Here is a 26,548-nt window from a genome sequence, read left to right on the forward strand (position 1 = left end):
GTTAAAGATTTTCTTTTTTGTACTGTATTTCATTATATACTTCAATTAATAAATAAAATCAAAAATATGTCATTTTTCAATTTTCAATCTCAATTGCCATAGTAGCCATAGCATTACAAAAAAGAAAATGTCCCCAGAGTTTTCAGGTAATGTAAATATTCCCTGCACAGAGCAATGGTAGGTCTGTGTAACTGTAAAAGAAATTGGAGTGAACATTGGGAGTCTTAGCTGAGATCAGTTCAGCTGGCAGAAGAACAACATGGGCTCTACTAGATTATATGAAACAAGTCAATGAGGAAGAATAATATTTTTCTAACTCTTTGTTTCCTAGATTGGATCTTGGATTTACAGCATTCAAAACCCAGGAGCCAAACAGGTCATAACAATCATCATAACATCACGAGCAGCAGATCCACAAGCTCCACCAATCAAAGTTAATGGGCACATCAGCAGGAAGGATCCCAACAGCCCAATGATTTGCTACGTGGAAGTTAGTTATGGATTTCAGCCAGTTCTGAATACAAATGTGACAGCTATTGTTGAACGTCCCAGTGGCCCTCCAGTTACACTGAAGCTCTTGGATGATGGCTTAGGTAGGACTCATTAAATGTCCCTATGAATAAAAAAAAGTGTAGCTCTATTGCACATTCCAACACTGCAGATATATCAAAAGTTAGCTTCCTTTCTAAAGAACTATATGATAGATCATAACGATGGGATTAATAACACATTGTATGTGAAAGCTTTTAGAACTTTGCAGCAACCTTCCATCACTACATTTGGATCCAAGTCACTGTGGATCCCACGTTCATCTTCACTGCCTTTAAATTATCTCCATTTCTCCCTGCTTCTTGCATCATAGAGCATTAAAGTACAAAAACAGTGCCTTCGGCCCATCTAGTCAGTGTGAAACTGTTATTCCATCTCATCCCATTGATCTGCACTGGACCATAGCCCTCCATACCCGTCCCATCCATATACCTCTCCAAATTTCTCTTAAATGGTGGAATCAAACCCACATCTACCACTTCTGTTGGCAACTTGTTCCACACTCTTACCATCCTCTAAATGAAGAAGATCCCCCTCATGTTTCTCTTAAGCTTTTCACCTTCACAATTAATACCTGACTTTGAATTCTGGTGCTTACTTCTTTTCCCTCCTGGCCTGTGTTTCAGCAGACAAGAATATAACTTTTTGAACAGTCCCACCTTGGTATATGGGTAATTTCTTCTGTAGGTCCATTCATCTTGTGACAGTGCCCTTGGAGGGGAGAAAGCCATTGAAGAATTATTTTCATGCATGTCTTGTGACACCTCTGGACAGATGAGGACAAAAGGAACAACTGTGATTTAGTCATGGAAAAGTCACAATCTTAACAAGTCCAAGTTTAAGTTTATTGTTATCTGATTGTATAACCAAATGAATCAACGTTATCTGGACCATGGTTCACACATGGCACATAAAACAAAATATTACCATAAATAAACTAATAAAATATTATTTGCAATGTACATAGAGCACAACACATATAAACAGTAAACAACAAACTGTACAGTAAACAGAAAACAGTTTGGTGGTGGCAGGGTATTCACTAGTCTCACAGCCAAAGGGAAGAAGCTGTTACCCAGTCTGGCAATCCTAGACCTGATGTTGCTGTACCTACTTCCTGATAGTGGTGGGTTAAAGAGATTGTCAGTAGGGATCCTCAACAAAGCTTCGGGCCCTTTGTATACAACATTGCCAGTAAATGTCACAAGTAGGAGAGAGGGAGAACCCAGTGATCTGCTCTGTGGTTTTTACAAGCGCCATGCTTGGACCTTCTCAATGTCAGGCCATAGTATGGTCCCAGTCAGTCAGGAGATGTTAAGGTTAATGTGTCACATTGCATAAAGAAAAGGGTCACTGGCAATGTTGGACAGATAACTGGATGTGCATCAGGAAAGTGAAGGTTGAGTGTTGATCAAAATTAGGTGGGTATGAGAGGTGATGTGATGTGATGTGACACAAGATGTAATTAGTGAGATTAAACCACTAAATTTGGAGGTGTATTGGAGGTGTAGAACAGTAGTTAGTGTAATGCCAGTACAGTGCCAGCTGTAAGATTGCTGTTCAATTCCCACTGCAGCTTGTAAAGAGATTGTACCTTCTCCCCGTAACCATATGGGTATCCTCCAGGTGCTCCGGTTTTCTCCCCCATTCCAAAGATATACTAGTTGGTGGGTTAGTTGATCATTATAAATTGTCCCCTGATTAGGCTCGGATTAAATTCAGGGGATTGCTGGGCAGTGTGGCTCTCATGGCCGGAAAGGCTCTTCCACATTCCAGCTCAATAAAACATCTTTTTAAAATCGCAGATTGCATTGATTGTTGATGCAAATGGCGCATGTTTCGATGCTTTGATGTACGTGTGACATCTTTAATCTCTTTTTCATCATGGGATAAAGTCAGTAAATTCAAAATCACAATCTCAAGAATTGCTTTCCTCAAGGCTTTTCAGCATTCGGCCAAGGACACTTTGTTCCGTTAGGTGATTATAAGGCATCAGAGTACAAAAAGATAAAGTTATAAATATAACTAGGTTCAGTAAATTCAGAGATCTCACGGCACAGAGCTTCTGATGCTTTCCTTCCACACAAACTCAATCCATACCTTCTTGTTGGCAGGTGCATGTTTCTTGCTCTCGTTGCTAGGGCAACCATCCCTTCATCTCTTGACTTGAGTCAGCAGTAATTCCAATGATACATCATCAAGTCCAGGCCTTGCACTTGCTCTGAATGCTCTGTGTACATCGTGTCTACATTGACCTTTAATATACTTCCATGAAGTACTACCACAAGAAAGTATCAAACACCCCAACATGCAGGCCATGCTGTCTTCTCACTGCTGCTATTGGATGGGAGGTACAGGAGCATTAGTTCATATACCACCAGGTTCAGGGACAGTTATTACCTTATAACCATCAGTCTCCTGAACCAGCGTAGATAACTAAATTCACCAGAACTTTGAACTGATTCTGCAACCTATGGATTCACTTTCAAGGACTCTACAATCCATGTGCTCAGTATTATTTATTTTTTGATTTTGCACTAATTGTCTTCTGGTGCTTATTGGTTGCTTGTCAGTCTTTGTTTATGTAGAGTTTTTCATAAATTCTCTTCTAATTCTTTATTTTTTTGTGAATGCATGTAAGAAAATGAATCTCAAGGTAGTATATGGTGACATATATGTACTTTGATAACAATTTTTACTTTGACTTTGACCTTGAAATAAAGCTGAGATTTAGTCTCTGTGCAGCTAAAAAGCAAAACAGCTCTAGATCAAAAGACAGTTGGTGTAGATTGGTTTAAATTAGATTCCAACTTGTGATATTGTCTTACGTTTTTCTCTTTCTATACCATTTCCTTATGTGGTGGTAGGGCCAACAAAACTCTCCAGTTTATATTCAGTTAACAATGGGGACTATAAAAGGGAAGCCCCCGAGGGTGAACACAAACAGTGGGACTGTTCCTTTAGAAATCCATACCAATTTAGTTCACTGGAGTTTTTTAGAGAAGGTCAGAATTATCTTGTCTAATACACCATGTCGTGACTCTGAAACGCAAGTCAAATATTAGCATTAGCAGTTATAACCAGATACTTAACAATAAAAAGAATAAATGAAAGATTAAAAGATTAAAATTTATCAATGTATTGAAAACTTGGAAAATGAGGGGCAATCTTATAGTGTTTGAAATTATAAGAAGTATCGATTAGGTGGATATTTTTCCACAAATTCAGGGAATCTAAAACTAGGAGACATAGACTTAGAATGAGAGGGAAAAATTTTTAAAAGAGATTTGAAGGGCGACTTTTTACATAGAGTCTGGTGAGTATATGGTATGACCTGCCAGAAGAAGTAAGTGATTGAAGCAGATTACAGTATAGTATTATTTAAGAAAGTACATGGAAGTAGGACCCTGGAGGAATGCGGGAAAATGTAGGAAATTGGGTCTAGCTGAATGGGCATCGTGGACTCATTCGGCCAAAGCACTGCTTTGTGGCTCTATTGACGTCAAAGCCAATGCATCACAACAATCAAAGAAAGTTTTGAAGTTCAGTGTTTGGGCATATTGTATTGAGGTTAACATGGACAATTATTAGTGCAGCTTTAATATCCCTTGTACCTCTTGTACAGTCATTTAATTTTTCTTTATTCAAATTTCTTTATAGCATGACTGTAGTCTATTTTCATTTATTTTGACATTAGGTGCTGATATCGTCAGGAATGATGGGATTTACTCGAAGTATTTCCTCGACTACAGTGGAAAAGGAAGATATGCGGTTAAAGTACGTGTACAGGGATTCAAAGGTACCACAAAGATAACGGTCAGAACAGGAGGACAGGCCAAGTGCCTACCAGGATTCATGGAAAATGGTAATACATATTATAAAATAGAAATGTGGAATTATTATGGTAACAATGAACAATTTGCTGTCAAGTTGAATCATTGAGTTCAGCTTTATTGGTCCTTACAGCTCATATCAAGCCCTGGATTGGTGCTGGCATGTGCACAGTGGTCAGAGTCCAAGGGCCAGAATTGTTCCAATGTATCTCACTGATAGAAACATCTGATTTGTATTTCTAATGCCAATCAAAACTATGATGTTGTTGAACGTGTGAGCATTGAAGTCTTTTTTCTGTTGTGATCATGCAGGGGAATGAAAGTGAATGTCAAAGTAAAGGGTTTGTTTAGGATATTACCAATGACACTCTCACTTCAGAGACAGAGAGTTGTGGGTGCAGGTCTCACTCCACTTGAACCTTCTTACACTTACTGCCTGTTATGCCACTGACATTTAAGGCAGCAATAAAGGTCCTCCATCTCTGGTGGTGTTCAGGGCTTCCTTCATTGTGTCAGAAGCTCAGTTTTCTTGACTGTCGGTTGTACAAGTTCCAGGTGGAGACTCAGGAATACTGTCACTCATAGAAGGATTCTTCATTGCTGCTTTTGTAACAGTCACCATTGAACCATAGAACATTACAGCACAGTACAGGCCCTTCAGCCCTCCATTTTATGCCAACCCATATAATCCTGAAGAAAAAACATATTAAACCCACACTACCCCATAACCCTCTATTTCTCTTTCATCCATGTGCCTGTCCAAGAGGCTCTTAAATACCCCTAATGTTTTAGCCTCCACCACCATCCCTGGCAAGTCATTTCAGGCACTCACAACCCTCTGCATAAAAAAACTTACCCCTTATGTCTCCCCAAAACTTCCCTCCCTTAATTTTGTACAAATGCCCTCTGGTGTTTGCTATTGGTGCCCTGGGAAACAGGTACTGACTATCACCCTATCTATGCGTCTCATAATCTTGAAGACCTCTATCAAGTCCCCTCTCATTCTTCTACACTCCAAAGAGAAAAGTCTCAGCTCTGCTAACCTTGTTTCATATGACTTGTTCTCCAAACCAGGCAACATCCTGGTAAATCTCCTCTGCACCCTCTCCATAGTTTCCACATCCTTCCTATCTTGAGGTGACCAGAATTGAACACAATACTCTAAGTGCGGTCTCACCAGAGATTTGTAGAGTTGTAACATGACCTCTCTACTTTTGAGCTCAATCCCCTTGTTAATGAAGCCTAGCATCCCATAGGCCTTCTTAACTACCCTATCATCCTGCGCAGTGATCTTGAGGGATGTATGGATTTGAACCCCAAGGTCCCTTTGTTCATCCACACTCTTAAGTAACTGACCATTAATGCTGTGCTCAGTCTATAAGACAAAGAAGCAGAAGTTGGCCATTTGGCCCATCGAGTGTGCTCCGCACTTCTAGTTTGTCCTTCCAAAATAAATCACCTCACACTTATCTGGATTGAACTCCGGATAACTCCAGTTCTGTTTTACTAGTCAGGGCTGAGTTGAAGCCACAAAACTGGAGGACCAGTGGACTACTCTTAGTCTGACCTCTACCCCTTGACCTTTTTGGCATGAGTGACCCTACTAAGAGGCATGAGAGCCAATACAGCTCTCTGGGTTATTGAAGCACACAAGCCTTCAAGCCACAACAAGGTTTTCGTCCTCTTGGAGGCCCTTGAACCTAAGAACCCAAGAAAGAGGAGAATTAGGAGAAGTGCAGCCTGCTCCACCATTCAACAAGATCTTCCTGCTCAAAAAACATTTTCTTCTCAATTACCCTGAATAAACTGAAGTAAATTATTACAGTTTTAAATGCAACCAATAACTGACTTCTCAAGAATAGAACTCCAATAAGTGACCTCCCTTTGAGTAAAGGAATTTCTACACAATTCAGTCCTAAAGACTTTATCCTTTATTTGGAGACCATGATCCAACATTCTAGGACAGAGGAACATGGAACATAAAACAGTACAGCACAGTAACAGGCCTTTTGGCCCACAACGTTATGTCAAGCCAATTCAATTAGTAATCAAATGGCTCACCAAATTAATCTCTGCTGCCCACACAATGTCCATGTTCCTCTACTTTCATCAGATTCTTGCGCTTATCTAAATGTCTCTTAAAGTACTTTACAACTCCCTTGTTGTCCCCTCTAAACCTGAGGGAATAATGGCTTAGCCTGATCAGGCTGTGATTGCACAGTAGATCAGGCATCATGGGATTTTGCTGAATCTTCACCGCTCAGCCCCGAAAGCAAGTATTTTTTTCCCCTGCTCTTTAGACTAATATTGTACAAAATGCTCCAGGAATAGTATCATCAGGACTAATATAATCACAATAAAAGATTAAAGGTCAGCTCTATTTGCCACATGTGCATCGAAACATACATTGAAATGCATCCTTAGTGTTATTGACCAACACAGTCTAAGGATTGTGCTGGAGGCAGTCTGCAAGTATTGCCATTGTTCAGGTGTGAATATAGCATGACCACCATTTAACCCTAAGCTGTACATCTTTGAAATGTGGCAAGATACCGGAGCACCTGGAGGTAACCCACATAGTCACAGGGAAAACGTACAAACTCCTTACAGACAATAGTGGGAATTGAATACTGTATAAATTATAAATTATAAATTATAAACATCCCTTGCCAATATATCAATTTCCTTCCCAACTGTGAGCTAAAGGGCCTATTCCTGGTTTGTACTGTTTTATTAAAGTTACATCTGCACATTATTGCTTTGTGTCTTGTGACTAGGGTACTTAGGTTAACTTGAACAGCAATATTTCCTAATCTGCCAGCAATTTAAGAAAGGTTCTGCTTTTCCACTCACATTTTTCCACTCAATACTCCACTTGAGGTGTTGCTGCCCAATCACTCACATGTTTATATCCCCCTCAGCCTCTTTCAGTCTTCATCACCACTCACCTTTCTGCTGTGAGTTCTGTCATCAGCAAGCACAGAAATAGGACATTTGCCAACCTCAGTTGCCGTGGGCAACACAGTAGCATAGCAGTTAGCACGATGCTTTACAGGACTAGCGATCGAGTTTCAATTCCCGCCACATTCTCCCCAGAACGTGATATGTGATATGCCATCAGGTGGCATGAAAATAATATATTTTAGAATCAGAATCAGGTTTAATATCAGCAGCAATATCGTGGAATTTGTTGTTATGGAGTAGCAGTATATTTTTATATATAATAATAAAAACTGTGAATTGCAGTAAGTATATGTATAAATAAAATAGATAAATTAAATAATTAGTGCAAAAAAGTAGTGAAGTAGTGTTTCTGGGTTCCAGATCCATTCAGAACTCAGATGGTAGAGGGGAAGAAACTGTTCCTGAATCACTGAGTATGTGCCTTCAGGCTTCTGTACCTCTGTACCTCCATCCTGATGGTAACATGATCTGGGTGATGGGGGTCCTTAAAGATGGATGCCACCTTTTTGAGGCATCGCTCTTGGAAGATGTTCTGGATGCTACAGAGGCTAGTGGCCATATGGAGATAACTGAGTTTACACCTTTCTGCAGCTCCTGTCAATCCTGTGCAATGGCTCCCTCATACCAGATGGTGATGCAGCCAACTGGAAAGCTCTCCACGGTACATTTGTAGAAATTTGTGAGTGTCTTTGGTGATATGTCAAAACTCTTCAGACTCTTAATGAAATGTAGCCGCTGCTGTGCCTTTTTTGTAAATGCATCAGTAGTTGGGCCCAGGATAGATCCTCAGAGATATTGACACACAGAAACTTGAAATTGCTCACTCTTTCCACTTCTGATCCTTCTATGAGGGACCATCCTTCTATAATGTGTGTTACCTTGGCTTACCCATTCTGAAGTCCACAATCTGTTCTTTGGTCTTACTGACATTGAGTGCAAGTTTGTTGCTATGAAACTACTCAACTAGCTGATGTATCTCAGTCCTGTACACTTTCTCACCACCATGAGACATTTTGCCTACAGTAGTTATATCGTCAGCAAATTTAAAGATGGCATTTGTGCTGTGCTTAGCCACACAGTCATGGGTGTAGAGAAAGTAAGCAGTAGGCTAACCACGCATCCCTGAGGTGCACCAGCATTGATAATCAGCAAGGTGGAGATGTTATTTCTGATCTGCACAGATTGTGCTCTTCTGATGAGGAAGTCGAGGATCCAATTAGAGAGGGAGGTTTTGAAGCTTTTTGATCATATCTGTAAGAATGATTGTGTTAAACCCTGAGCTGTAGTCAATAAACAATGGCCTGACAGAAGTATAAGTGTTGTCCAGTTGATCCAAGGCTGTGTGAAGATCACACTTGGAGTATTGTGAGCAGTTTTGGGTGCCTTATCTAAGAAAGGATGTGCAGGCATTGGAGAGCAGCCAGAGGAGGTTCACAAGAATGTGATTCAGGCTGAATCATATAACTTTTAAACTTTTGTATCATAGTGCATGCACTCTTTCATGTTTTTCTGACTATAGGATTATTAATTAATACTTTTTCATTGCGCAGTAATAGAACAAATGTTGAAATGTTGAAATGCCTCGATAGAGAGGATGTGGAGAGGATGTTTCCTATGGTGGGGGAAGTCTAAGACCAGAAAACACAGCCACAGAACAGAGTGACCTCCTTATAGAATGGACATAAGGAGCAATTTCTTTAGCCAGAGAGTGGTAAATCTACGGAATTCATTGGCATAGGCGTCTGTGAAAGCAAAGTCATTTGGTATATTTAAGACAGAGTCTGATAGATTCCTGACTAGTCAAGGCAAATGGGGAGAAGGAAAGAGATTGGGACTGAGAGGGAAATTGGATCAGCCATAATGAAATAGTAAATTAGACTCGATGGGCCAAATGGCCTAATTCTTCTCCTATATCTTATGGTCTTATGACTTAACTAAAATAGATTATGGCCTCCCCAAACCCCCCAGCTACTCAATTGAATATTCTAGAAGTCCATCTTACATACATTCTAAAAACTCATCTTCAGCATTTTTTCAACAAATTTTATTTGCCCAGCATGTATATCAATTACAGTCAATCTCAGTTATTGTAAATGCAAGAGATTCTGCAAATGCTGGAAATCTTGAGCAACGCACACAAAATGCTGGAGGAACTCAGCAGATCAGGCAGCATCTACGAAGGCAAATAAACAGTCAATGATTCCGGCCAAGACGCTTCATCAGGACAGGAAAATAAGCAGACAGAAGCTAGAATAAGATGGTGGAGTGGAGGGAAAGTATACATACTGGCAGGTGACATTTTCTCCAGTCTTGACGAAGGGTCTCAGCTCAAAACATCAACTGTTTATTCCCCTCCACAGATGCTGTCTGAATTGCTAAGTTCCTCCAGCATTTTGTGTGTGTTGTTCTCACAGTTATTGTGTTATCTTGTTATGTTTTATCTCTCATTCCTTTATTCATACCATGCTGGACATCACACTATCCAGAGTTTATAAAGTAATAACTAGTGTATCCACTATCTTCACTTTCATTCCCTTGTATTGGTCATCAATCCATGAGGACTCTGGCTTTTAGTCCCATTTCTTCCTCTATAGACTAAAGGGAAATCTCTTTATAACTGAGATAAGGAGAAATTTCCCTTGCAAGAGGAAACTGTTATTCTGCCAAGTCCCATCGACTTGCACCGAACTGTAACCCTCCCTGACCTTCCCATCCATGTACTTATCCAAACTTCTCTTAAGTGTTGCATTGAAATCCGCCTCCACCACTTTCCATGGCAGCTTGTTCCACACTCACAGTAACCTCTGTGAGAAGAAGTTCCCCCTCAGATTCCCCTAAAATATTTCACCTATCACACTTATAATCTACCCTGTTTAAACCTCTCATAATTTTGTATATCTCTATCAAATCTCCCCTCATTCTCCTACACTCCAGGGGAAAAAAAAAGTCATGACCTATTCAACCTTTCCCTATAAGTCAGGTCCTCAATTCCTGGAAGTATCCTTGTAAGTTTTCTTGGTACACTTTCAATTTTATTGATATCTTTTCGGTAGGTAGGGACCAGAACTCCACACAATAGAATCGCTGTTCTGCCAAAACTGCTCAGAAATGCACTATGGGAAATTGCAATTGGGTCCAGTTAACCAAGAATGACTTCAGTTTTACCATGACTGACAGTCTGTAATGCAGGAACAAAGCCAACTAGTTGAATTTAAAGCATACGTTTTGATGTTCTTGAAGTATTACAATTTTTGACATTCACCACAGGAATATTTCCATAGATAAGAAAATAAAAAAATTATTTTCTTTTCTATGGTAATAATGCTGTGGTGAATGTCAAAAATTGTGCTTTTCTACAACATCAAACATATGTTTTTAATCCAGTAAGTGAAAGACCACCCAACAATCCTAGGGATTTAGAGGAAAGAATTTGTAAAATAAAAAATCACAGCCTGCTGCAAGAAACATAAGGTTGTTATTCAAAGTGATTTTAACTTTCAGTAGCAAACACAAGGAAATCTGCAGATGCTGGAAATTCAAGCAACACACACAAAATGCTGGTGGAATACAGCAGGCCAGGCAACATCTATAGGGAGAAGCACTGTCGACGTTTATGGCTGAGACCCTTTGTGGTCTTGGCTGGAAATATCGACAGTGCTTCTCCCTATAGATGCTGCCTGGACTGCTGTGTTCCACCAGCATTTTGTGGATGTTGCTGAACTTTCAGCATATTGACTGGGAATCCCAAACTGTAAATGGGCTAGGTGGGATGGAGTTTGTGTTCAGAAAAGTTTGATTCATCAGTACGTAGACATCCAAACGTGAGCCATACAATACTAGATCTGTTACTTGGGAATGAGAATGGGCAGGTGACAGAAATTTGTGTAAGGGAACACTTTGCCTCCAGTGACCACAATACTATTAGTTTCAAAGTAAATATCCAAAGAGATAGGCCTGATCTGTGAGTTGAGATTCTAAATTGAGGAAAGACCAATTTTCATGGCATCAGAAATAATGCAGCAAGTGTGGATTGAGACAGGCTGGTGTCTGACAAATGTGTACTTGGAAAATGGAAGGACTTCAAAACTGAAATTTTGATTGTACAAACTTATATGTGCCCGTCAGAATTTAAGTTAAAAATAATAAGTGTAGGGAACCTTGATTTTCAAGAGATACTGAGGACCTGGTTAAGAGAAAAAAAGGAGGTGCTTAGTAAGTATTGGCAAGTAGGAACAAATGACACAACATTCTAGAGGAACTCAGCAGGCCAGGAAGCATCTATGGTAAAAAGTATCTTTTATCATAGATGATGCTTGGCCTGCTGAGTTCCTCCAGCATGTTATGTGTCTTGCTTGGATTTCCAGCATCTGCAGACTTACTCTTGTTTAGGAACAAATGAGGTGCTTATGGAGTACAAGAGATGTAAGAGGACACTTCAGAAATAAATCAGGAAGGCTGAAAGAAGGCATGAAGTTGCTTTAGCAGACAAGATGAAGGAGAATCCTAAAGGATTCTACACGTATATAAAGAACAAAAGGATTGTTCAGGACAAAATTGGTCCTCCAGAATAGCAGAATGGTAATCCATGTATGGAGCCAAAACAGATGGGGAGATCTTAAATCATTCTTTGTATCAGTATTTGCTTGGGAGACGAATACTTAAGGCCATAAGACCATAATTACACCATTCTGACCATCAAGTCTGCTCTGCCATTCAATCAGGACTGATCCCAGATCCCAATCAACCCCATATGCCTGCTTTCTCACCATATCCTTTGACACTCTGACTATCTGGAAACTATCAACTTCCACCTTAAATATACCTACAGACTTGGCCTCCACAGCAGTCTATGGCAGAGCATTCCACACATTCACTACCCTCTGATTAAAAATTTCCTCCTTTCCTCTGTCCTAATTGGTCGCCCATCAAATTTGAGGCTGTGCCCTCTAGTTCTGGACATCCCCACCATAGGAAACATCCTCTCCGCATCTACTTTATCTAGTCCTTTAAACATTCAATGGATATCAATGCGCTTGCCCTGCATTCTTCTATATTCCAGTGAGTACAGGCACAAATCTGCCAAACGCTCCTTAAATGTTAACACCTTCATTCTCAGAATCATCCTCATGAACCTCCTCTGTGCTCCCTCCAATGACAACACATCCTTTCTGGGATATGGAGCACAGAATGGTTGAAAATACTCCAATTGCAAACTGACTAGTGTCTTATAAAGCCTCAGCATTATCTCCTTATTTTTTATATACTATTCCTCTTGATATAAATGCCAGCATTGTATTTGCCTTCTTTGCCACAGACCGTATGCGAGTCTTACACAAGGAAACATAAGTTCCTCTGCACCTCTAAGATTTGAACCTTCTCCCCATTTAGATAATAGTTCACATTATTGCTCCTTTTACCAAAATGCATTATTATACATTTTCCAAATGCCTCTTTTTGCCCATTCTTCCAAATTGACTAAGTACTGATGAAAATCACATTGCACTCAGCACTACCTACCCCTCCACCTATCTTCATATCATAGAACTGTAACACTTACCCAACAGGCTGGTATATGTCTAGGGGAAAAGGAGATCCAGCCGCTCACCAACCCCACCTCCCGTACACGCAGGTGCTGTGAGAATCAAGGTTATGCCACGCGCACACACACCATATCAAACTCACACCAGGTACCGTTATGGAATACACTTTAAAGATTTTACTCAAACTATAAGAGTACTATGCAATACAATACATATGAAGGAAAAGAAAATAAAGTAAAAGGCGCCAACTTATCAAAGTTCAGTCGGTTTAATGCACATCGTTGGAGCTCAACCATCAAACCATTCGACCCCTCGTCACTTTCCTCCGACCTCCACGTCCTCACACCTGGGACCAACCTAGTGGTCGACCGAGCTGTGCAGCCCACGTCCACTTTCCTCCTCCTCATATCGGACACATACTTTAAATAGGGCTTTCTGGGTAATTCACCCACTTCAACCCCAAAACACAAATCAATGGGCAACCTCGCTTACACTCTGGGTCCAGCCCATGGGCGGCCACCCCCTATGTAATAGAGAGCCAGATGCCGAATCTACCAGTTTACCGGGTGAAACCTAAGGATGAGAATGGGCCTCGTCAGCCGAAACTTATCGCCATCTGAGAGAAACTATCCCACTCACAAGTTGGAGTTCTCCTGGCACCACATATGTCAACTGCTCCAGGGTGCGCCTACTTCTCTGAGATCTCCGAGATCTCACTTAACCCGGGAATGGATACCAATTCAGATAGAGGAAGTTTGCTCAATTATTGCCGGGTGACCGGGTCCTTTTACGGAATTTGGGACCCCAGTAAGCACAAGTTACCAGATCCCGATGAGTGAGGGCGATAAAGAGAAGACAGCCTTTATCTGCCCGCTGGGGTTCTTTCAGTTTGAACAAATGCCCTAAGGCATATCGGGGGCCCCAGCCACCTTCCAGAAGCTCGTGGAGAGATCCCGGTGGCTGGCCCCGGCAGATGTTGAAGATGTGCGGCAGCACTTGTGCAAGTTGAAGGAGGCCGGAATCATAGCTGAGTCCCGAAGTTGCTATGCATCCCCAATAGTGGTGGCATGGAAGAAGAATGGGAGGGTGTGCATGTGCATTGACTATAGGACTTTGAACTGGCGAGCTGTCTCTCATCAATATACCATCCCAAGGGTCAAGGACACGTTGGTCTGCCTTGAGTGGAGCGAGCCGTGGACAATTTGGGGGTTTTTGATGACGCCATACCCCTAGCTTACTGTGACCTGACTGCACTGCAGACTAAACAGTTGCCAGAATTGGGACCAGGGGAAGTGGCAGCTGCTCAGAAAAATTACCCGAGTCTCGGTGCATCCAGTGTTTTGAGTGGTATTCGAAGAAGGGGTTGCCCATTGACTTGTGTTTTGGGGTTGAAGTGGGTGAATTTCCCAGAAAGCCCTATTTAAAGTATGTGTCCAATATATGAGGAGGAGGAAGGTGGATGTGCACTGCACTGCTCGGTCGACCACTAGGGTGGTCCCAGGTGCAAGGATGTGGAGGTCGGAGGAAAATGACGAGGGGTCGAATGGTTCGATGGTTAAGCACCAACGATGTGCACTAAACTGACTGAACTTTGATAAGTTGGCGCCTTTTACTTTATTTTCTTTTCCTTCATATATATTGTATTGCATAGCACTCTTTTAGTTTTAGTAAAATCTTTAAAGTGTATTTCATAATGGTATCTGGTGTGAGTTTGATATGGTGTGAGTGCGCCTGGCATAAACTTGATTCTCACAGCACCTGCATGTACGGGAGCTGGGGTTGGTGAGTGGCTGGATCTCCTTTTCCCCTAGACATATACCAGCCTGTTGGGTAAGTGTTACATTTGTGGGGGCTCATCCGGGATTTCTCAACCACAAGCATAGTCGGTAATTCATGGATAAGCCGGCTCTCAAAGTCCCGCCCCTGATCACTATGGATCCTTCTGGGAAGGCCATAATGAACAAAATACTTCTCCCATTACACCTTTGCCACTGTCATCGCCTTTTTATCCTTAGTGGAAACTGCCTGAGCATAACGAGTGTAATGATCAGTGATAACTAAGACATTTGCGATGTTGCTGGTGTCAGGCTCAATCGACAGGAAATTCATATACACCAGGTCCAGAGGTCCCGCACTCTGCAAGTGTGACAGTGAAGCCGCCGACGCTGGCACGGTCTTCCTCCGGATGCATCGACTGTGTACAATGAATACAATCCTGATATCAGCAAGTCTAAAGCTAAACAACTGCGAGAGAAAGCACTTATCATACAAAGCATTCCTAATCTTAACAAAACAAAGAAGCCATTTTGATTAACGCACACTGTACATTGTACAGAACCATAGAAAATTACAGCACAGAAACAGGCCTTTTGGCCCTTCTTGGCTGTGCTGAACCATTTTTCTGCCTAGTCCCACTGACCTGCACCTGGACCATATCCCTCCATATTCCTCTCATCCATATACCTATCCAAGTTTTTCTTAAATTTTAAAAGTGAGCCCGCATTTACCATTTCATCTGGGAGCTCATCTGCAAACTTTGCCACAAAGTCATCAGTTCCATTGTCCAAATCATTGACAAATAATGTGAAAAGTAGCAGTCCCAATACCAACCTCTGAAGAACAGCACTACCTACTGGCAGCCAACCAGAAAAGGCCCCCTTTATTCCCACTCGCTGCCTCCTGCCTGTCAGCCATTCCTCTATTCATGCCAATATCTTTCCTGTAATGCCATAGGATTTTATCTTGTTAAGTAGACTCATGTGTGACAACTTATCAAATGCCTTCTGGAAGTCCAAGTAAATAACATTCACTGCCTCTCCTTTGTTCACCCTGTTTGTTACTTCTTCAAAGAACTCTAACAGATTTGTCAGACATCATTTCCTTTGACAGAACCCATGCTGACTTTGACTTATTTTATCATTAGTCTCCAAGTACCTGAAATCTCATCCTTAGTAATAGATCCCAACACTTTCCTAGCCACTGAGGTTAGTGTAACTGGCCTATAATTTCCTTTCTTTCACCATTCTCCTTTCTTAAAGAGTGGAGTGACACTTACAATCTTCCATTCCTCTGGAACCATGCCAGAATCAAATGATGCTTAAAAGATCATGACCAATGCATCTGTTATCTCTTCGGCAACCTCTTTGAGGACTCTGGGCTGAAGTCCACCTGGTCCAGGCATCTTATCCACATTAAGACTTTGAGTTTGCCTTGAATTTTTTCCTTTCTAATAGCAAAGGCACTCAATCCTGCTCCCTGACACTCATAGACCACTGGCACACTACTGGTGTCTTCCACAATGAAGAGTGATGCAAAGAAGCTATGAGGTTCATCTGCCATTTCTTTGTCCCCCATTACTACCTTAACAGCACCATTTTCCAGTGGTCCAATATCAACTCTCAGCTCCCTTTTACTCTTTATGTAACAGAAATACTTTTAGTACTCTGTTTTATATTATTGGCTGGCTTGCCCTCAAATTTCATCTTTTCCCTTCTTACAGCTTTTTTAGTTGCCTTTTGTTAGGTTTTAAAAGATTCCCAATCATCCAACTTCCCACTCAATTTTGCAACCTCATATGTTCTTTCCTTGGTTTTGATGCAGTCTTTAACTTCTCTTGTCAGCCGTGGTTGCCTAGCCCTGCCATTTGAGAACAACTTCTTCTGTGGGACACATCCAGCGCTTTGTGAACTATTCCCAGAAACTTCAGCAGCCTTGTGAACTATTCTCAGAAGCATCAGCCATCTCTGTTCTGCCATCATCCCCAGCAATATCCTCCTCCAATCCACCTGGGCAAGCTCCTCTCTCATGCCTCTGTTCGTTCTTTTATTCCATTGCAATATGGATACATCTGATGTGTGGTTCTCCCTCTCAATTTGCAGTATGAATTCAATCATATTATGATCACTATTTCCTAAGGGTTCCTTTATTTTAAGCTCCCTAATAAGATCCAGGTAATTACACAACACCCATTCTAAGATAGCTTTTCTCCCAGTAGGCTCAAGAACAATCCGTTCTAAAAAGCTATCTCATAGGTATTCGACAGGATCCCTCTCTTGCGATCCAACACCAATCCCCCTGCATATTGAAGACATCCATTACAATTGCGTCGTTGACCTTATTATACGCCTTTTCCAGCTCCCTTTGCAACCTTAACCCTACACCTTGGCTACTAATCGGTGGCATATATATGATTCCCATAATGAATTTTTGACCTTTGCAGTTTCTTAACTCCACCTAAAAAGGTTCAACATTCTCTGACCCTCTGTCACCTCTTTCTAAAGATGTAATTCCGACTCTTACCAACAGAGCCACACCGACATCTATCCCTTCCTGCCTGTCCTTTCAATACAAAGTCTATCTTTTGATGTTAATCTTCTAACTATTCCCTTTATCACCCACGTTATGCCCACCACTCTCTAATTGCTCCACTATTTCATCCACCTTATTCTGAATGCTACGCAAATTCTTCACCCTTTTGAATTATCCCTCTGTGGTACAATTTAACTCTTTGCTTTGTCTGCATTTGTACCTAATCATTGGTTTCTCCTTCCCTACATTCATGTTACATCCATCATCTACCTGTAAACATGCTGGTTCATCCTCAACTCCATCATCTTGGTTCCCATCTCCTCTATGGATACAGAGTCTAAAGCAGTGAAGCAAAGTGGCATCAACTTCATGGTCCCTGCATAGATTACTGAGGAGGATGTGCTTACTACCCTGAGGCAAATCAAGATGGATAAATCCCCAGGGCCTAACAAGGAGTTCCCTTGGAACCAACAGGAAGTGTACAGAAATTTGCTGGGGCCCTAGCATGAATGAATGAATGAATGATCTTTATTGTCATTATACATAGATACAATGAAACTCTGTTTGGCTTCCTCTCAGGCAATTAAATAAACTGGTAGATAAAAACAAGACAGTAATAGAAAAACAGTATTAAATAGATAAGTAGCAGAAAATAAGTTGCAGCAGCACCAGAATATCACAGTAATGCACAAAGTGCCATTAGTGCAAGTAGCAGAGGTATTTAAAACATCCTTAGTGACAGGAGAGCAATCAGCATATTGGAGGATAGTCAATGTTGTTCCAATGTTTACTAAAGTCTCCAAACGTAAACCAGGAAATTATAGGCCAGTGAGTCTAACATCGGTTGTGGGGAAGTTACTGGCTGTATTCTAAAGGACTGGATACAAAAGTATTTGGATAAACGTGAACTGATTGAGGATAGTTTGCATGGTTTTGTGAATGGTAGATCATGTCTAACCAATCTTATAGAGTTTTTTGAGGAAGTTACCAGGAAAGTGGATGAATGCAAGGCAGTGGATGTGTCTACATGAACTTTAGAAAAGCATCTGACAAGGTCCCGCATAGGAAACCAGTCAAGAACATTCAGTCACTTGACATTCAGACATTGGCTTTGTGGGAGAAGCCAGGGAATGGTAGTAGAGGGTTGCCTCTCTGACTGGAGTTCTGTGACTAGTGGTGTGCCACAGGGATTGGTGTTGGTTCCTTTGTTGTTTGTTATCTGTACCAATGATCTGGATGATAATGTGGCTAACTGGATCAGGAAATTTGTGCATGACATCAAGATAGGGGGAGCAGTGGTCAGTGAGGAAGGGTATCAAGGGTTGCAGAGAGATCTGCACCAGTCAGTAAAATTGGCTGAAAAATGGCAGATGGAACTTACTGCAGACGCGTGCAAGGTTTTACACTTTGGTAGGACCATCCAGAGTAGTCCAACACAGTGAACTGTAGTGTACTGAGGACTGTGGTAGAACAAAGGAATGTGGGAATACAGGTCACAGGTAGATAGGGTCATAAAGAATGCTTTTTGCACATTGATTTATGAAGGCCAATGTTTTGAGTACAGGAGGTGGGATGTGATGTTGAAGTCATTTACAATTAAGTGAGGCCTAATTTGGAGTATTGAGTGCAGTTTTGGTCACTACTTCCAGGAAAGATGTAAACAATGTTGAAGGAATGCAGAGAAATTTTAAAAAGATGTTGCCAGGTCTTGAGGACCTGAGTTATAAGGAGAGATTGAATAGTTTAGGACTTTATTCTTTAGAACACAGAAGGCTGAGAGGAAACTTAGTAGAGGTATACAAAATTATGAGGGGTATAGATAGGGTAAATACAAACAAACTTTTTCCACTGAGGTTGCATGGAACTACAATCAGAGGTCATGGCCTTAGGATGGAAGGTGAGAAGTTTAAGTGGAACATAAGGGGAAACCTCTTCTCTCAGAGGGTTGTGAGGGTGTAGAATGAGCTGCCAGCACAAGTGGCCCCATGTGACCTCGATTTCAATGTTTAAGAAAAGTTTGGGTAAGTACATGGATAGCAGGGGTATGAAGGGCTGTGGGCCCGGTGTAGGTTGTTGGGAGTAAGCAGCTTAAGTGGTTTTCGGCATGGACTAGTTGCATTGAAGGACCCTTTCTGTGTTGTACTTCTCTATAACTCTATGACAGGCTATAGGAGAGTTACACATACTAAAAATTAATTACATTCATAAACATAAGAAAATCTGCAAGATGCTGGAATCCAGAGCAACACACACCAAATGCTGGAAGAATTCTGCAGGTCAAGCAGCATTTATAGAAATGAATAAAAAGTCAACATTTTGGGCCAAAACTTTTCTTCGGGACTGAAAAGGCACCAGAATAAAAAGGCAGGGGAATGGAAAGAAATATCCTCGATGGTGGTAGATGAACCCAGGTGGGTAAGAAAGGTAAAGTGTTGGAGAAGATGGAATCTGATAGGAGTGTAAAGGGACCATAGGGGAAAGAGAAGGAGGAGGGGACCCAGGGGAAAGTGATAAGTAGGTAAAAAGAGGTAAAAGTACAGAGAGGGGAATCAAAGAAGGGGGGATTTTTTTAACTAGGAGAAATTGATATTCATCCCATCTGGTTGGAGGGTACCCAGATGGAATACAAGGTGTTGCTATTCTAAAAATAATGACTGATTTATTGAATTTTTTAAGTTTTAATGTTAATGGGCTTAATAGACCAATAAAAAGAAAAAGAATTTTAACATATATTTAAAAAAATGAAAATAGATATAGCTTTCTTACAAGAAACTCATTTAACGGATATAGAACATCAGAAATTAAAAAGAGACTGGGTTGGAAATGTTATTGCAGCTTCATTTAACTCAAAGGTGAGAGGAGTTGCAATTTTGGTTAATAAAAATTTACCAATTAAAATACAAAATGTATTAATTGATTCGGCAGGAAGATATTTAATTATACATTGTCAAATTTTTTCAGAACTATGGACTTTTATGAATATTTATGCACCAAATGAAAATGATGTAAAATTTATACAGGAGGTCTTTTTGAATTTGGCTAATGCACATGATAAAATATTAATAGGTGGAGATTTTAATTTTTGTTTAGATCCAGTTTTAGATAGATCAACAAAGGCTATTACAAAATCAAAAGTAGCAAATTAACTCTATCATTGATGAAAGATTTAAATTTGATTGATATATGGAGAAGAATCAATCCAAAAGAAAGGGATTATTCATTTTATTCAAATAAACATAAAACATACTCAAGGATAGATTTTTTCCTATTATCAACAAATACTCAAGATAGAGTGAAAAACGTGGAATATAAAGCAAGAATATTGTCTGATCACTCTCCTTTAATAATGACAATGATAATGATAGATAAAGAGGAATCAATTTATAGATGGAGATTTAATTCAATTCTACATCAGGATTTTTGTGATTTTATGAAAAAGAAGATTCAGTTCTTTTTAGATACAAATTTACATTCAGTTGATGATAAATTTATATTGTGGGAAGCAATGAAAGCATATTTGAGAGGTCAGATAATAAGTTATACTTCTAAAATTAAGAAGGAATATATGATAGAAATAGATCAATTGGAAAAAGAGATCATAAAATTAGAAAAAGAATCTCAAAGAAATATGACAGAAGAAAAACGAAGACAACTTATTAATAAGAAGTTAAAATATAATACACTCCAGACATATCAAACAGAAAAAGCAATTATGAGAACTAAACAGAGATATTATGAACTAGGTGAAAGATCACATAAAGTTCTTGCATGGCAGTTAAAAACAGATCAGATTTCTAAAACAATAAATGCAATTCGAACAAAAGTGAATGAAATTACTTATAAGCCTCTAGAAATTAATGAGGCTTTTAAGAATTTTTATTCTGAGTTGTATAAATCAGAATCAAATAATGATGACGTTAAGATAGAGGAATTTTTATCACAAATAACTCTTCCAAAATTAAATATAGAAGAACAGACGGGATTAGGTATGCCTTTTACATTGAAGGAAGTTGAAGAAGCTTTGGGATCATTCCAAAGTAATAAATCTCCAGGAGAAGATGGTTTTCCACCTGAATTTTATAAAAAGTTTAAAGATTTATTAATTCCTCCTTTTATGGAGTTAATATATCAAGCGGAAAGAACACATGAACTTCCAGAATCTTTTTCAACAGCTATTTTAATAGTATTGCCAAAAAAAGATAGACCTTTTAAAACCAGCATCATATAGACCTATTTCTTTATTATATACCGATTATAAAATAATAGCAAAAATCTTATCTAATAGATTATCTAAATGCTTACCAAAATTAGTGCATATGGATCAAACAGGATTTATCAAAAATAGACAATCGGCAGATAATGTAACCCGGTTATTTAGTATAATCCATTTAGCGCAAAAGAGGGAGGAAATGAGTGTGACAGTTGCTTTAGATGCAGAAAAAGCATTTGATAGATTGGAATGGGATTTTTTATTTAAGGTATTGGAAAAATATGGATTAGGAACATCATTTATAAAATGGATTAAAACCTTAAATACTAATCCCAAAGCTAAAGTAGTGACAAATGCTCAAATTTCAACATCATTTCAGTTAACAAGATCAACTAGGCAAGGTTGCCCATTATCACCTGCTTTATTTGTGTTGGCAATAGAACCACTAGCTGAATTAATTAGAATGGACCCAGATATTAAGGGTTTCAGAGTTAATCAGGAAGAATACAAGATTAACTTATTTGCTGATGATGTTCCTACTTTATTTAACAGATCCATTACATTCACTACACAAATTATCTTATAGATTAGAAGAATATGGGAAAATATCGGGTTATAAAATAAATTGGGATAAAAGTGAAATTTTACCTCTTACTAAAGGAGATTATAATCAATGTCGATTAATAACTCAATTTCAATGGCCAGCAAATGGTATAAAATATTTAGGTATAAGAGTTGATAATGACATAAAAAACTTATACAAATTAAATTATTTACCACTTTTGAAAAAAATTCAGGAAGATCTTGAAAAATGGATGGCATTACCAATAACATTAGTAGGTAGAGTAAAAACTATAAAAATGAATATATTTCCTAGACTATAATATTTATTTCAATCATTACCAATACAATTACCCCAGAAGTTTTTTCAAGAGTTAAACAAACATGTGAGGAAATTTCTCTGGAAAGGTAAGATGTCAAGAATATCGTTGGAAAAATTGACATGGAAATTTGATCTAGGAGGATTACAACTTCCAAATTTTAAGAATTATTACAAAGCAAATCAACTTAGATTTATTGCATCTTTTTTGGAGAAAGATAAACCGGCATGGATTAGAACAGAACTGGATAAAATAGGAGAAAATGTACCAGAAGATTTTATATACAAATGGGAATCTAAATGGATATGGGAAAAGAAAGAATCTCCTATATTAAAACATTTGATTGACTTATGGAATAAGATAAATGTTGATGATGAGACAAAAAAATCTTTATTAGCAAAGAGATCTTTAATTCAAAATAGACTTATTCCTTTCACAATGGACAATCAACCTTTATATAATTGGATTCAAAAAGGGATTAGTTGTATAGGGAATTGTTTTGAAGGAGGTATATTAATGTCATTTGATCAATTAAAGAATAAATATAAAATATCAAATAACACTTTATTTTGTTACTTTCAATTAAGGGCTTATTTAAGAGGAAAAATTAGGTCAAACAATGTTATTGCCGAAATCTAATGAAATAGAAATTTTAATTCAAAACGGAAATATTAAAAAATTTATATCTTGTATGTATAATTTGATTCAAAGACAGGCAATTAAACAAGGAGTCCATAAGTCAAGACAAAAATGGGAAAGTAATTTGAATATTAAAATTGAAGAAACAAATTGGTCAAGACTATGTCTTGATAGTATGACAAATACAATAAATGTTCGGTTAAGATTAGTGCAGTATAATTTTCTACATCAATTATATATTACACCACAAAAAATAAAAAAATGAAATCCAAATTTATCGGATCAGTGTTTCCGATGTAACCAGGAAACTGGTACTTTTTTACATTCGACATGGTCTTGCTCTAAAATTCAACCTTTTTGGACAAACTTAAGACTTTTACTGGAACAAATTACAGGAACACAATTTCCTCATAATCCAATATTACTTTTACTAGGTGATATTGAAGGGATAAAACCGAAACTCAAACTAAATAAATATCAGAAAGAATTTATAAAAATTGCACTGGCAGTAGCCAAAAAAGCTATTGCAGTTACTTGGAAATCGGATACATATTTAAGTATAGACTCTTGGAAGAAAGAAATCTATGGCTGTATTCCATTAGAAAAAATTACTTATAATTTAAGAGATAAATATGAAACATTTCTGAAAATATGGAGCCCTTATTTACAAAAGACAGGATTAAATATATAGATGCTCTGAAGATGAAACAATTGGTTATTTGGGGAAAGAAATAAATATACATATTAAAGTTATTATGAATTCCATGGAGCATGTGGAGATCCTCCAACAACCAGGCATTCTTTCTTTCTTTTTTTTCTTTCTTTCTCTTTTTTTTCTATAGGGCTGTTAGGGGGGAGGGGTTAAGGGGAGGGGGTAAGGGTTATATACATTTTTTTTCATACTTTACTTTGTAACTACTTAAAAATGCAATAAAAAAAGTTTTCAAAAAAAAAAGGTGTTGCTATTCCACCCTGAGCATGGCCTCATTTGGCACAATAGGAAGCCATGGAATGAAATGTCAGAATGGGAATTAAAATGTTTGGCCTCCAGGAAATTCTCTGGTCTCATTACTTGGCTTGCTTTCTCAGAGAATTACTCAATCAGTTGTCTGGATGGAAATTGCATTGCTGATGTATGAGATTGCAAGAGGTTACAAAGGGTTGTAGACTCAACCGACTCTGTCTTAGGCATATGCTCCCCACTATCCAGTACATCTTCTAGAGGTGCTGTCTCAAGAGGAGGTATCCATCATTAAGGACCCACATGATTCAGAACAAGCTCTCTTTGTGTTATTACCATCTGGGTGGAGGCATAGGAGCATGAAGATCCACACTCAATGATTGAGGAAAAGCTTCTTCCCCTCTGTCATAAGATCTCTGAACTGTCCATGAACACTACCTCATTATTCCGTTTCTTTGCACTTTTACTTTAGAAACATAGAAAACCTACAGCACAATACAGGCCCTTCGGCCCACAAAGCTGCGCCAAACATGTCCGTACCTTAGAAATTACACAGGGTTACCTATAGCCCTCTGTTTCCTCTGATCTCCATGTACCTGTCCATGAGTCTCTTAAAAGACCCTACCGTTTCCACCTCCACCACTACCACCGGCAGCCCATTCCACGCACTGACCACTCTCCGTTTAAAAAACTTACCCCTAACATCTCCTCTGCACCTACTTCCAAGCACCTTAAAACTGTGCCCTCTAGTGCTAGCGATTCCAGCCCTGGGAAAAAGCCTCGGACTATCCATGTGATCAATGCCTCTCATCATCTTATACAGCTCTATCAGGTCATCATTCATCCTCCATCACTCCAAGAAAAACAGGTTGAGTTTGCTCAACCTATTTTCATAAGGCATGCTCCCCAATCCAGGCAACAACCTGGTAAATCTCCTCTTCACTCTTTCTATGGTTTCCACATTTATTTTTGTTATTTATAGTAATTTTACACCTTTGCATTGTTATGCTGCTGCAACACAACCCATTTCTCAATGTGTAAGTCAATGATATTAAATCTGATTCTAATTATCAAAGTTCAAAGTAACTTTTATTATTTAAGTATGCATCACCATATACAATCCTGAGATTCATTTTCTTGTGGGTATACTCAATAAATCTATAGAATAAAGCCATCACAGAATCAATGAAACACTGCCTAACTAGGGAGTACAACCAGAGCGCAGAAAACAAAAAACTCTGCAAATACAAAAATAATTCATTAATTAATTAACTAATTGATTGATAAATAAATAAGAAATAATTATCAAGGACATGAGATGGAAGAGTCCATTGACTGTGAGAACATTTCAATGATGGGACAAGTGAAGTTGAGTGAAGCTATCCCCTTTGGTTCAAAAGCCTGATGGTTGATGGGTTATAACTGTTCCTGAATCTGGTAGTGTGAGTCCTGAGGCTTGTGTACCTTCTTTCTGATGGCAGCTGTGAGAAGAGAGTATGTCCATCACGAAGATGGTGAAGTCCACCATTAAGGACCTCCAGCACCCAGGACATGTCCTCTTCTCATTGCTACCAGCTGGAAGGAGGGACAGAAACCTAAAGGCACACACTCAACAATTCATGAACAGCTTCTGTTCTGTCTTCCAATTCTGAATGGGCATTGAACCCATGAACACTACCTCACTACTTTTTTTTAATTTCTGTTTTGGCACTACCTATTTAACTATTTAATAGATATATAGTTACTGTGTTTCACAATCTTTCTATAGTATCATGTATTGCATTGTACTGTTGTCATGAAGTTAACAAATTTCATGACATATGCTAATGATATTAAACCTGATTCTGATTCTAATTCTAATGTCCTGGCTGGTGGGGGGTCCCATCTGATGGATGCTGCTTTCCTATTACAGAGTTTCATTTAACAGAGCTCAATGGTTGGGAGGGATTTACCCATGATGGACTGGGCCATATCCACCACTCTTTGTAGAATTTTCCATTCAAGGGCACTGGTGTTTCCTTGCCAGACTGTGATGCCACCAGTCAATATACTCGGCCCTACACATCTATAAAAGTTTGTCAAAACTTTATATGTCATGCCGAATTTCCACAAACGGCTAAGGAAGTTGAGGTGGTGCCATGCTTTCTTCATAATTGCACTTACAAGCTGAGCCCAGGACTGGTCCTCAGAAATAACAACAGCTATGAATTTAACGTTATGAGGCATTTAAACCCACAAAGTTAGGAAATAAATATGCATATCCTTTTCTCCATTTAGGAAATATTGAAATAAACTCATTAGAACCTGACGTTTTTGAAGAAGATTTTAATAGAGAAATAGGAGACTTCAACAGGGTTCAAGCAGGAGGATCAATTTCGCTTCCCCTCATACCCGCTATTGACTTCCCACCAAGTAAAATCACAGACCTTCAAGGAGCATTACTTGAGAATAACATTCAACTGGAATGGACGGCACCAGGAGGAGACTATGACCATGGATCAGGTAACTCTGGCTAGGCTGAAGTTACTTAAAAAATAGTTTTGCTTTCTAGGTTTGAACTTTGACAACCTGCATGGACATGTAGAGAGCTGTCACATATTGTATACCTGATTTGATGCTATTTGGGTGGATTAAATCAAGTCAAAACACAAAGGGACAATGCA

The 26,548-nt window shown here is 39.1% G+C and overlaps 1 protein-coding gene across 2 annotated transcripts in view; it reads left to right on the plus strand.

Annotated features, from left to right (window-relative positions):
* LOC132401715 (calcium-activated chloride channel regulator 1-like) overlaps positions 1 to 26,548 on the plus strand; it is a 77,122-nt gene that overhangs the window by 44,250 nt on the left and 6,324 nt on the right. For both annotated transcript variants that reach the window (XM_059983828.1, XM_059983829.1), the window contains 3 exons: positions 332 to 593; positions 4,247 to 4,414; positions 26,163 to 26,387. In XM_059983828.1, coding sequence (XP_059839811.1) covers positions 332 to 593; positions 4,247 to 4,414; positions 26,163 to 26,387 — 655 coding nt within the window. The remainder of the gene's footprint in view (positions 1 to 331; positions 594 to 4,246; positions 4,415 to 26,162; positions 26,388 to 26,548) is intronic.

Source organism: Hypanus sabinus, chromosome 11 (assembly GCF_030144855.1).
Source record: "Hypanus sabinus isolate sHypSab1 chromosome 11, sHypSab1.hap1, whole genome shotgun sequence".
NCBI lineage: Eukaryota > Metazoa > Chordata > Chondrichthyes > Myliobatiformes > Dasyatidae > Hypanus > Hypanus sabinus.